The sequence below is a fragment of the Emys orbicularis genome, chromosome 11 (assembly GCF_028017835.1).
Source record: "Emys orbicularis isolate rEmyOrb1 chromosome 11, rEmyOrb1.hap1, whole genome shotgun sequence".
Lineage (NCBI taxonomy): Eukaryota > Metazoa > Chordata > Testudines > Emydidae > Emys > Emys orbicularis.
Window position 1 is genome coordinate 6,418,007 of NC_088693.1, and position 13,028 is coordinate 6,431,034.

Genomic DNA, 13,028 nt, shown 5'->3' on the forward strand with positions numbered 1-13,028 from the left:
GTTGGGTTTTCTGTTTTTGCAATCTCTCTCATCTCCCTGAAGATTTCACCATCACCATCCTGGGCAGGATGTCAATGGGACTTAGGATTCTATGTGCTTAAGTCATCTTTGTAAATGGGACTTCAGCTCCTGAGTCATTTAGATGCTTTTGAAAATTTTACCTATAAGCTCTCATGTTTCAGCCAACCACTAATTGAGAGAGGCTAAGAAGAACCTTCTCCTGTGGTCAAGTTATTTCATAATTGTCCATTATGAGGTTCCAGGAACCTTGGTCCTGTCCACTATTGGAGACAGGATACTGGAGTAGATGGACCATGGGTCTGACCCAGAACGGCAATTCCTCTCTTCCTGAGTGATGATGGTGCCCAGGAGATCATGTATCTATGCCTTCTCTCCGAGGACCTGATCTTTTAAGGTTATGATCACTAGCATGATCTTATTGTGGGGGAAGAAGTATTGCCTAGTGGACAGAGAGGTGAAGAGGGACTCGGGAGACCTGGATTCTATTGCTGGCTCTGCCAGTGACCTGGTGGATGACCTTGGACAAGACACTTCAATGCCCCTGTGCCTCCATTTCCCCATTGGTAAATGGAGATAATGATACTGACCTCCTCTGTAGCTATGTGGATGGCAAGTGCTGCAAGAGTTAGATAAGACTATTCATTATTTTTATCAATTCCTATTAACTTTGCAGTGTGTGCTGTGCAAAGTTTCTATAGAATATAAACATTCATTAGACTTTCAGACATTTTAGCTGCTGCAAAACACATTTAGCCTGGGAACACCTATGCTCATCATTCTCCTTAGTGACATAGAGTTATTAGTTAGGAATTCACCCAGCCACTCTGTGGGCCAGACGGAAGGGGAACATTACAAGTAGTGAGCAGTAGCTTGAACGTGTTGGAAAAATTAGCCTGCAGTTGGGTTTTCAAGTGTTACTCGGTAGATGGCTGTTCTACTAACACATTATTTTCGTAACAACTGTAAAGGCTCCTGAAATACCAGTGAAGAGTGGTCTGAGGTGAGAGTGCCCAGTCCTACTTCACCAAAAAGTATGACCTTAATAAATAAGTTATCCAACCGGGACCAATCCTGGCTCCACCACACACTACTGTGCTTTGCAAATATCCTAGAGAAAGAACCAGTAACGGACAAGGAGTCATGATCACTTTTATCATTGCAAAGGACATTGTTATTCATAGTCCAGTAGCTTTATAGCAAGCATAAACCAGCTACAATAGGGAAGCGTAATGCATCTGAACATTATTTCCATTGGAATAGTTTCCATTTCAATGTCACTGAAAAAAAATAAAAGGATATGAGATTAAAATGATAAAAAAGGAGCAAAAGCCAGAGGAGGTATAGGGAGAAAATTATTTCACGTGGAGAGTACCACAATATCCCTCCACATTTTGTCCACGTGGCATTTGTCATCTAGCAATGTGCAAGTAGGGGAGTTAGATGGAAAATCATTGAATCCCAAATATGCTTAGTAACCAGTTCCCAAGTTTCTGTACTTGATACTTTACAGACAATCCAAAACCTGCCATGCGGCTGCTTGTGATATTTACCAACAGTGGGACTTTCAAAAGCATTTAAAGGATTTAGGAGCAGCAGTCCCAATGAAAATTGATGTGACTTGTGCTCCTAAAGCTTTTGGAAACCTCCCCCAAATATTTTCTAATATCAAACAGATTTGCACCTGATGTGATTGGTTAGTGAAGCCAGAAAACCTCAAATTTTGCTATTCATCACTACTCTTCAACTGGCCATGCTCAGAAATGGTTCAAAGGGCATGGGAAGGAGCAATACACATACCAACAGAGGAGGTAAAAGATAAGACAACAGTATATACATGGGTCAAGTACATTCACAGACTTTCTCATCGTATCTAGTAGGCCTAATGGATTTCAGCATGGGATAAATAGTAAGGAAATGGTACTGTACAGTCATGCTGAATGAAAGTCAAGGCACTTTTAAGCTCCAGCAACATGATTATTCAAGGACTGAATAAGCAAGTGAAGCACCGCATACAAACTAAACAGATATAAGCAAGAGTGATGACCACTTACATGAATTGAAATGGATAAAGCTGCAGCCACAGAATCCAATTGAGAACAGCCCTGAATTCGGTATTGTCCCCCAGTAACTATTAATACAGTCAGGATGGCATTATTGCAGTAGCATATCATAAATGCTTACCATTTTTGGAGAGAATCACAGCCAAATAGTCATGAAAGTAGGTGTCGATGTAGAGCAGGAGGCTTGGAGCACGTGCTGTCAGGAAGCTAAATGCAATGTTTTCCTTGGACAGAATGGCGTCTGCATAAATGCCAGAGGATGAAGTGCTTGCATTTTTTGTCACTGGATAAGGCTCTTGGAAAATATAGGTAACTGAGGTGCCAGCTTCAAACACTGCAGAAACCTCTGAAAATAATACATAAACCAAGGAATCTATTTCAGATGGTGCATTTTCAAATCTTAAAATTGGACATAGGCCTGAACCAGACCATCAGATCTGCACTCCCCACCCACCCCAAATCTTTCGAAAGGTGCAGACGTGAATCTCTGATTTGAACTTCACAAGTCAGGCTGTCTGAGTCAGCCACACATGTTTCTGTTCCTGTGAGGAGCCCCAGAGTAGGGTAGGGGCAAGATGTGCCTGGAGCTGTAGAAGCCAACTACAGGTGTTCGAGTCATTCTCCATGGACATGGCAGATGCCGGCAGACTACCACAGAAAAGCATCTCTCAGAGAGGAGCATGCTGCAGAATGTTCCTTACACATTCTACAGTAAGGACCTCCATCTTGGCTTGTTTCCAGGCACTTGGAGAGACCCTCTTCGTACTTTCTGCCTGGTTGCCCATGGAAAACCACTGAGGATGCAAGCTGGAGCCAGACCCCACCTTAAACTATTGTGGTGGTAGCAACAGAGTTCTTCAGGTCTGCTCTGGGTTCGAGGTCCTTTTGTCCTCGTTCTACCCTAACCAACCTTTGAAGGACTGGCTAGAAATTAGCCCATATCTGTTCCTTCCTTTAAAATAAACAACTATTAACTGTCCACATTTACAAAGGTATTGTAGCTAAGAGATATGCCTATGTCCTCAGAAACTGAGAAATCTAGCTATATGTGGACAGGTCCAGGAGACAGACTTTGTGTTTGCATCACATGCATAAAATGGTCTAGCCACAAAATATATTTAGATGACAACAGCAGTTGGAGGGTGACATCTTCTACTATTTACTGGGTAGTCGTAGGCTGATTCCAACGGTACTTTCCCATAGTCCACAGTATCTGTACCCACCTCTGAACAGGACACTGGTATTTATTCAGTGTGCCTATTGCAACCTTAGTGCCAGATCTGCAATTCACAGAAGTGGGCACAGTTCCGCTGAATTCCACAGAATTAAGCCAATTTACACCAGAAGAGGGTCCAACCCAGCGATTAAACATATGGCATTGGAGAGGCAGCCAAAATAAATATGCTCACATGCAACCTGGCTGTGATTTAGAAGTAGAGGAAGATTATGGTGGATTACAAATGTGTTTTTTTCCCCAAAGCACATTTAATCCGTTCTTTTTGCTGCATGGGCAACATCGGTTAAGGGCTTCTTGCCTTCACTTCCCTGAAAATTATCTTCTCACCCCGATCTGTTTTTCCTGAGAGTTGCCTGGATGGCGAATACATATTACACACAAAAGACTATGTTAAAAAGACATTACTAAGGTTGCAAATGTTGCACCACTGATTACAAAACTCAGCTTTTCCAGAAGAACTTTCCTTGTTCCGGGAATTCAGACCTTTTTTTTTTTTTTTTTTTAAGAGCCTACTGCCGATGGAGACCTCCTCTTGCAGCATAGCCCCAAACCAGCCTCCTCTTGCAGCAGCAGCATTATGCCCCCTGAAGACACACTGAGCATTCCAGCCCCCTCACCATGCCACCTCTCTAATCTTAAAGGGGCAGCTCCCAATTCTCCTACTGTTTAATTTGTATCACTATTAACAAAAGTCACAAATATAACAATAAACTAGTATTCAATATTTTTACTAAATATAGACAACATGACCCTATTTCCATAACATCGATTCCAGGGACCTCACACAACATCAAGCACTCAAAAGTTAGGAAATGTTAAAATTAAGGTTGCCTGTGTAACCTTAATTTAGCCCCTTTGTGCATATTCATTATAATACAGTCTTTAATTACAAGATCACACATTTTTTGCATGGGAACATGCTCAGTGGCTCTGAGGGGATGACACATGCAGAGTCTGGTCACAAATCACAATACTAGGAGTGTGAGGTGCTGAGGAAAGAAACATTTAACTGTTCAAATCAAAGAAGTTTCTACTGAGTATGTGCAAACCACAACTTATCAAAGGCTTATAACTTGGTCACATTTGGGTGGATTTCCATAAGAACAGAAAAAGGCACAAAGGCCACCTGCCTATCAAATTTCAAAACATGGGGGTAGTAGAACTGTTCAAAGGAAAGGTCTCAAGAATTATTTAACATGGGAAAAACAGTGTATTTTCCTTAGCTCCGTTCTTGGAAATAACTATACCATTTTGGCTGAAATTTTCCAAACATATTCAGCCTGAGGAAGGCACCTATCGTGGAAAAAATCAGCCTAAACTGTTAAAGTTTGTAAAGTTCTAAGCAATTGAAAACAGGGTCTTACAATGGGAAGTGCCAGGCGACCTTAACAGTAGGTATGCTACCAGCCCCGCCTATAATATCGGAGGAGGTCAATGTGACAACGCTGTCACATGGAATTGTCTCCTCCCAGTTGGGCAAACATTGGTGAGCTGAGTTGTATTCAAGTTGGAACTGATAAGGGAAGAATCCCTGGTGAGCTGGGCGTAGTTGCAATTTAGGGGGACAAAGGTTGCCAAGAGCTGCGAGGCGAGTGCATGGAGCAGTTGTGCTGCCTACCTTCCTTGCAGAAGGGCCCTTCGTAGGGAGAGCTGGTGCAGTCACAGAAATAACCGTTGTATTTCTCCACGCATTTGCCTCCGTTGTGACAGAGATTACCATAACTGCTACAGTGTCCCGGGCAGCCAGGCTTGACTCCAGGGGTCATTTTAGCCCTCTCTTCCAGGTCCAGTTTCTGCCCATTTAAATGTAAAGAGCGGATGCATCCCAGGAAACCTTTCTGTCTGGAAGCCGTTCCCCCTGAAACAAGAGAGAGGAACATAAGGGTTTTTGCTTTCAGTGACAAGTCTGCAAAGAAATGCAAAGCTACAAAGAAATGCAAGCACCTCAGGACAGTCATAATACACAGCAATTATCTTACAGTAAAATGTTAAGTATGTTTTCAGGGAATACAGTGCCAGGTTGATATCTCTGGAGACTGAAGTCCTCTGTTTAGAACTCAATACGAAATGGCAATATTGCTGCTCCTTGTAAACATCCCTTCATGCTGCACCCTCCCTGACCTGGTCTTTCCTGGGAAATTTCATCCTGCTTTAAACTTGATTTTTTTCCTCTTGGATGAGGAAATACTGAACGGTGACTTCCACTGTTCCACTGCTCTCCATCATATTACCTTGTCCTCCTAACCCACCCCCCACCCAGTTTGCCTGTTTTATCCACTTGCTGCATTTAGACTGTGCCTTGGGGCACAGACTTTCTTCTTTGTTACCTATCTGCACAGCATCTATCTCCTCCAGGTGCTACCGTAATACACATAACAGATGGTAATTGTAATCCTAACAACAGTGGAGTTCACTGACAGGCTACTGACTTGTCAGCACAGACAAGAACAAGTCATGTCTTTTACCTGTCCTAGGTAAATGCTATTCAGGCCAGGGTTTCCCCACAACTGGCAGCCATGATGTTGAAAATGACTGGACCTTGTGTGCGTGACCAGGCAGTTGTGCTCAGAATCATGTCATTTAACTTGGTTGTTAAAATAGTTTAAACATGATTAAATATCTTAGTGAAAACAAGCTCTCTGGTGTGAAAGGGCAGCTTAGTCTCTACAGTCTATAGTCTAAATTAATAGTCTGCTTCTAACCACAAGGACCCATATTTGTAATGAGGACACCTGTTCCCCGAGAAGTGGGCTGAGACATTAATATCAATTAACAATGACGGCAAAAATAGTTCATAGCAATACCACTCCATTTACTATTCTGTTCAACAGTTTCCAGTGTTTTGCTCCTGAAACTTCTGCGGCTTTCCCATATCTTCACTGAGGCTGCCGACTGCAATTCTGTTTCAAGAGCAAAACATCCTTTTCAGACTGATTATTCTTGCTGTGAAAGTTTGGACTTTTGGCAACACAACTCTGAACTAAGAAGCACCTCTCTAAACTTACTCCCATGTAGATGTTGGTCCCAATGCCACATGATCAGCTGAGCATGATCAGAGAACAATATGTCATAAGACACTTTTGCGATGGACTGCTTGGAGATCAGGGTGTGTTTGGCTGTATACTGTTCAGTTAACGTCGCTCTTCCACAAATTAAGAGAGAGAGGTGTGGGGGAGGAGAAATCTCAGAGAAACCCTATCACTCCACCCTATAGTACTGGCTGATGCTTTGCTCTCCTGCATATTAACAGCAGGAATCCATAGGCTCTGAATCTTGATGGGGATAATTTAGCTCTATACAGCATGACTGTGCCTAAGAGACAGATTGACTTTATGTGCTTTTTATCTTTCATTATGCTCCAGATGATAAAGGCATTTTCTTGAAGAGAACAAACATTTACAGACTCTTCTTTGGAGCAAATTCTCTCTTCCGATGTACAAGCATTGGCTTTCCCCTGATTTTAAAGAGACATGCATCTAAGGACAAGAATTTGGTCATTTGTGTTTACTGTGACCTGAGTGAATGGCCACACCCAAATACCTGCTTATTGGGGATTATGCTCCAAGTACATATGTTGGCCAGAGAACCACACCCAAATTTCTAAAGCTAAGCCCAAAGGGCTGACCCAGGAAGACATTTTGAGATCCAGGTTACCCTTGCCTCTCTTTGTTTTGCTACGAACTCCCCTCTCTCCTAAGGAAAGGAAGAGGGGAGAGGACTTTTCTTTGATTTGTTTACTTGAAGGACCCCCCCCTTGGGCATCCACCGGCAGGGGAGAAAGACATTAAAAGGGACCAGAAGTTGGGTTTGGAGGGGACTTGAGGGAGCCCCTGCCCCCTGAAAATGGTGGAGAATGTGGGCATAACCACACGTGATACAAGGGTTTCAAAAAAAAGCCTCAGCGGGGATAGAGCCCAGCTGCTCCGTGCAAGATGGAAGCGGCGTAGTGGTATAAGTGGTTAGTCGAGATGCAGCACCAGCAACCTGCTCAGCAAGAGCAGTTCCAACAGCAATTGCTGCAGGAGTGGGCCACCCAGCAGCAAGTTCAGACCACACAGCAACAACAGCTGCTGAGGGAACTGATGGGACTTAGAGAGAGCAAAAGACTACAAACAAGTAAAGTCTGCCATTTTGGAGTACTTGGATATTTCCAAGGAGACTCAGCGTCAATGGTTTAGAGCCAAGAACTACCCCAAGGGGGCGAGACCCCGGATAGTAGCGCAAGGGTACAGAAAACACTATTGGAAGTGACTCCATCTGGAGGAGCGATCAGAGACCCAAGTGACCAAAGCCATCAAGACAGAACACTTCATAAAGATATTACCTGTGAAAGGCAAGGAGTGGGTAATACGGCACTGCCTGGGGACATTATCAGAAGTGGGATGGCTAATGGAGGACTTTGTAGAAGCTGAAAGATCACTAGAGGCAGAAACCACCCAAGGCCTCCATAGGGTGGGGACCACTGCGGGGGGCGGGGTGAGACAGAATCAGCAACAATCTCTCTGAAGGACCCTGAAAAGATCCTTCCACCTCTTGGTGGAAGAATTATGAGTCCCAGCAAGGCAAGGTGGTCAGGCACAGATACATCATCATCCATGGGACTGCCAGGCACCTCAAACAATGGGATCAGGACTCACAGACCAGGGTCCCACTGTCATGGTTACACTGACCAGGCCCAACATCACCTAGGAAAGATGCCAGCAGCACCAGCCATTTAACGTGCTATTCTTGTAGGCAGACATGACACATAAAGAGGGAGTGTTCCTCTTATGGAATGTGAATATGCCCAGGGCTGGACAGCAGGGAAACCTGGGCAGGAAAAAAGACAAACACACCCCTGAGTTGTTGGTACTGTTAATGGTCCAACGGAAGAGGGTTCAAGGACTCTTAGATTCCAGTTGCAGTCAGACAGTGGTTCAGGCCTTCAGGGTGGGAGGTGACAACTCCCCTAAGAATACAGTCTACCTGCATGGTGATGTCGAAACCTACCCAAGCCAGCGGCTACCACTGACAGTGGGAGCCCATACCTCAGTGGTAATGATAACCCCTAGCCAAAAAAGTGGCCTACCTCATAATCATAGGGCAAGGCTGGCTTTTTTTTCTAGGGAGTCTTTAATGCACAAGTCTGGAGAGTGAGAGAGAATCCGGACCCATCAGCAAAACCAGTTCCCTGAACTTGGTGAGCCTTGGTGGAGCCAAGGATCCTGAAGGAGGAATGTCCTGAGCAACATGGCCTCTGACACCCACAGGGAAAGAAGAGGTAAGCAGTCAGAGCCTGGAAGCCCTACTACAGAGCAGGAATTTTGTGCAACAGCAAAGAAACAACCCTACACTGAACCATGGAGCGCTTGTATTGAATTGAAAGGGATCAACAAACTGGGGTGGCGAGGGCCCAGCAGCTGGTGCTGCACAAGTACCACTGGGCAGTGTTCCAGCGTGCACATGATATCCCATGCCCTGGACACCTGGGGAGAGAGAAGACATTGTCTTGCGTATTTGCCCAATTCTACTGTCTGGGGGTGCATCGTGAGGTGAGAGAATACTGTTCCTCCTGCCCAGAATGTCAAGGGGCAGCAGTAACAGGAGCCCTAAGGCACCCTTGGTCCCTCTGCCCTTGATTGAAACACCCATCGAGAAAATCAGAGTGAACATAATTGGGCCCCTAGAAAAAACTGCCTTGCGGCATCAGTACACATTAGTGATTGTCAACTATGCAACCAGGTACCTGGAGGCTGTTCCTCTGCGCTCTCTGTCAAAGCTACAGTGATCGCTCCAGAACTCTTGAAAACCTTCTCATGCGTGGGATTTCCCTATGAAATATTAACAGATCAAGGCACTAACTTCACCTCGCAGCTGATGAGTGAATTATGCTCCCTTCTGAAGGTCACATTCCTGAAAACGTTGGTGTATCACCTGCAGACCGACAGCGTAGTAGAGTGATTTAATAAGATGCTGAAGGGAATGTTGAAATGCTTTGTCAGTGACAACCCCAGACAGTGGGACCAGCTACTGTCACCATTCCAGTTTGCCATAAAGGAGTTTCCACAAGCATCTTTACGGTCATCAACCTTGAGGAATCTTGGACTTGCTATGAGAAGGTGGGGAGGAACAAGATGTAGGGGACTTAAACACACTCCAATATGTCTTACAATTAAGGGACCAACTCATAAACATAGGGGTCAACAGGCAGAGAGAATTTGAGAAAGGCCCAACACACCCAGGAAAGAAATTACAATAGAGGGGCACAACTATGGACTTTCCACCCAAGCGACCATGTCCTGTTGCTACTACCCTCAGCCAAGTCTAAATTAATGGCACAGTGACAGGCATGTCAGGCTGGTTTACTAAGATCTATCATGTGAATCTTCTCAATCCTTGGAAAATGTGGGAGGCCTTGCTGATAACTCCCTTTCTGACTGAACCTGAATTAGGTTCCCAAGTACCCAGTGTCCAAGAACTCACAACAGTCCTGGGGTGAGGGGCTCTTCCCTGGGCAAAGAAAGTAGCTCCTTCAATTGATTGAGGACTTCACAACAGTATTCTCCACCCACCCAGGAAGAACACAGTTGGTCCAACGTCATCTAGAGATTACCCCAGGCCAGCTGGTCAGGGATAGCCCTAGACCACTGCCACGGAAGATGTGAGATACAGCCTGAGAGGAAGTGCGAGCAATGCTGAAGATGAGGGTACTTGTGGAATCAATAGTTCTGGTTCCCAAACCATAGAGTTTGGTTCAGTTCTGCATTGATTTTAACAGATCAATTCCATCTTAAAATTCAACGCTGACCTAATGCCAAGGGTAGACGAGTTACTAGAGCAGGTGGGACCGGCAAAACACCTGAGCACTATCGACCTAACAAAAGGGTACTGGCAGATTCCTTTATCCCCTTCCTTGCAAGATAAAGCTTTCTCCACCCCTTTTGGGCACTTCCAATTCAAGACTATGCCTTTTGGCCTCCATGGAGTTGCTGTGACTTTCCAAAACTTATTAATAGGATTGTCACCCCCCACCGCAATATGCTGCAGCCTAAATAGAAGACATCATCCTCTATAGACCTATGTGGTAAGACCACCTATAGCACTTAAAGGCTGTATTAAAAGCTCTCCTGGATGTGGGACTTATGGCCAACCCTTCTCCCTGTTAACGGATCACACTCCCCTATTCTGGATCCACACTATGAAAGACACAAATCTATGCACAATGAGATGAAACCTTTCACTACCACCCTACAGTTTCAGAGTACAACACTGGATGGGAAAGGTCCATGCTAATGCTGATTTATTTTCATGGGAGATTGGAGATGGAGACGAACTGCCCCAGATAAGCTTTTCCAGCTTGAAAGGTGGGGTATGTGAAGGGACATGCCCTCACTCTGACGCAGAGGAGAATAACGAATTTTTCTCACACCACCACTGAGGTTCATTTTAGACTAAGCCCAAGGGGCTGACCCAGGAAGGCTGCCTGAGATCTAGGTCACCCTTGCCTCTCTTTGTTTTCCTACAGATTCTCCTTTTTCATAAACGAAGGGAGAGGGGAGAGGATTTTTTCTTGTGTTTACTCAAAGAACACTCCCTTTGGGCGTTCACTAAGGTGGGGTGGGAAGAAAGACATTATAAAGGATGGGAAGCAGGGTCTGGAAGAGACATGATGGAGCCCCTGCCCACCCCCTTACAAAGCCATAAATCCAGTATCTTTATTAAGTCCATAATTTTACTGTCTATCAAAGTTATGAATTTAAGCTTCCAGGTTCATCTTCTGAAGGTGTTGGGTAGGTTTCCTTTGAGGATGAAGAACTGAAGGGTCAGATATGATAGGGTTCACATATTTAAAAAAAAACAAAAAGAGGACACTCCACAGGGCCCTGGGCCCGCCCCAACTCCACCCCTTCCCTGCCACGGCCCAACCCCAACTCCGCCCCTTCCCCAAAGTCCCCGCCCCAACTCCGCCCCCTCCCCTGAACGCTCCGCTCCCCTGCTCCTCCTCCTCCCCTGCTTCCCGCGAATCAAATGTTCGCGGGAAGCCTGAAACAGGCAGGCAGCAGGTAAGCTGAAGCTGGGGCTGGGGCCGGGGCAGGGGCGGTAGCGGTGGGGCGCGAGGAGGCGCAGCCCAGTCCGGCCCACCCGGCCGAACGGCTCTGGCCCCGGCTCGGCTTGGGCCCTGGGGCGCCGGCCCCGGTTCCAGCTGAGCAGCTCCAGCCGGCCCCGGCGGCTCCGGCCCCGGCCCTGGCGACTCCAGCTCGGCTCGGGCCCCGGGGCACCGGCCCCAGCCGAGCGGCGCCGGCCGGCGGCCGAGCACCCCCAGCCCCGGTCCCAGCGGCTCCGGCCGAGCGGCTCGGGCCCAGCCCCGGCTGAGCACCCCCAGCCCCAGTCCCAGCGGCTCCAGCCCGGATCCAAGCCCCACGAGCCCTCCCTATTTTCCCGGACATGTCCGGCTTTTTGGAATTTCCTCCCGGACGGGGATTTGAGGACCAAAAAGCCGGACATGTCCGGGAAAATCCGGACGTATGGTAACCCTAAGATATGAGTGATCGCTTTGTGGAAAGTGTTCATCCCTGGGTTATATGGTATTTTTGACCTTATGCAGATGATCTGAATCTTCTCTCTGACCCGGGGATATTAGCATGAGGTTCAAACCTGCAAACAATAGGGCTTGGGGAAACACTTTGCTAAGGACGTGACCGTTAAATGAACAACTTTTGCTGGCAGCCACTGGTTTATGCAGCTGGGGTCTTACCAAGCAGCTCTGAACAGCCAGGAAGAAGCCTTTGCGAGGGGGGTGGGGTGGGGGGAGCTCATGTCAATGATTCAGCAGCAAAACATAGTGCAAATCAATACTGTAGCTTAGCGGCACAACTGGCTAAATGACTTAACACTCTTCAAGGATTAGTTGTTCAAGGCTTTGTTTAAAAAACACAGGATGTTTTCTTTTGTTGGAAAGAGATGGCGTTAGAGAGGATGTAGTGGAGTGAAGGACTGTTGGGGGACTGCTTTCTTTTTATAATAGAGACACAGAAAAGTGTGTGTGTAGATAAGGGTGGTTTTCATTATCTTGTTGCAGCAGGACTAAAAAGGCAGTGGGAAACAGGTGGCATTATGCAGTCGAACTACAAGTTTTACTCAGTAGCCTCCAGCCAAAACGCTGAAAGCAGCAGGCTGGAGGCACCATAAATTAAGCCTGAAAGAATCCTCCAGATTCCTTTGGAACAGTACATGTTGGGACAGGACTTCGGGAGCTTAGCGCTGTGCTGTGTAACATGGTCAATAATGCTCAATGTTATGAAATTGACTACAGAGTCTAAGGAATGGCCAATAATGGGGGAGGGGTAAAACCAAACAGAACCATAGAACTGTAGGGCTGGAAGGCACCTTTAGAAGTCATTAAGTCCGGCCTCCTGAGCTGAGGAGGACACCTACCTGATAAGTGTTAGTCCAAAATGACAGGGATTCCTCCAGCGAGGGAGATCTCCCATGGAAGCCTATTCCAGAGTTTAACTACCCTTAGAACTAGATTTGCCCCCCCCCCCCCCCTAATATCTAAACTAAATCTACCTTGCTGCAGATTAAGCCCATTTCTTCTTGACCTACCTTCAGTGGATATGGAGAACAAGTGACCCCCGTCCTCTTTATAACAGCCCTTAACGTCTTCCAAGGCTGTTATCAGGTCCACCTTCAATCTTCTTTTCTCAAGACTAAACATGCCCATTTGTTTT

At 46.1% G+C, this 13,028-nt stretch overlaps 1 protein-coding gene across 1 annotated transcript in view; it reads right to left on the reverse strand.

The window, feature by feature from the left end:
- CNTNAP5 (contactin associated protein family member 5) overlaps window positions 1–13,028 on the reverse strand; it is a 433,878-nt gene that overhangs the window by 43,913 nt on the left and 376,937 nt on the right. Inside the window, exons 18-19 of the mRNA XM_065413114.1 lie at window positions 4,937–5,176; window positions 2,203–2,427 (exon numbers count right to left, since the gene is read on the reverse strand). Coding sequence (XP_065269186.1) covers window positions 2,203–2,427; window positions 4,937–5,176 — 465 coding nt within the window. The remainder of the gene's footprint in view (window positions 1–2,202; window positions 2,428–4,936; window positions 5,177–13,028) is intronic.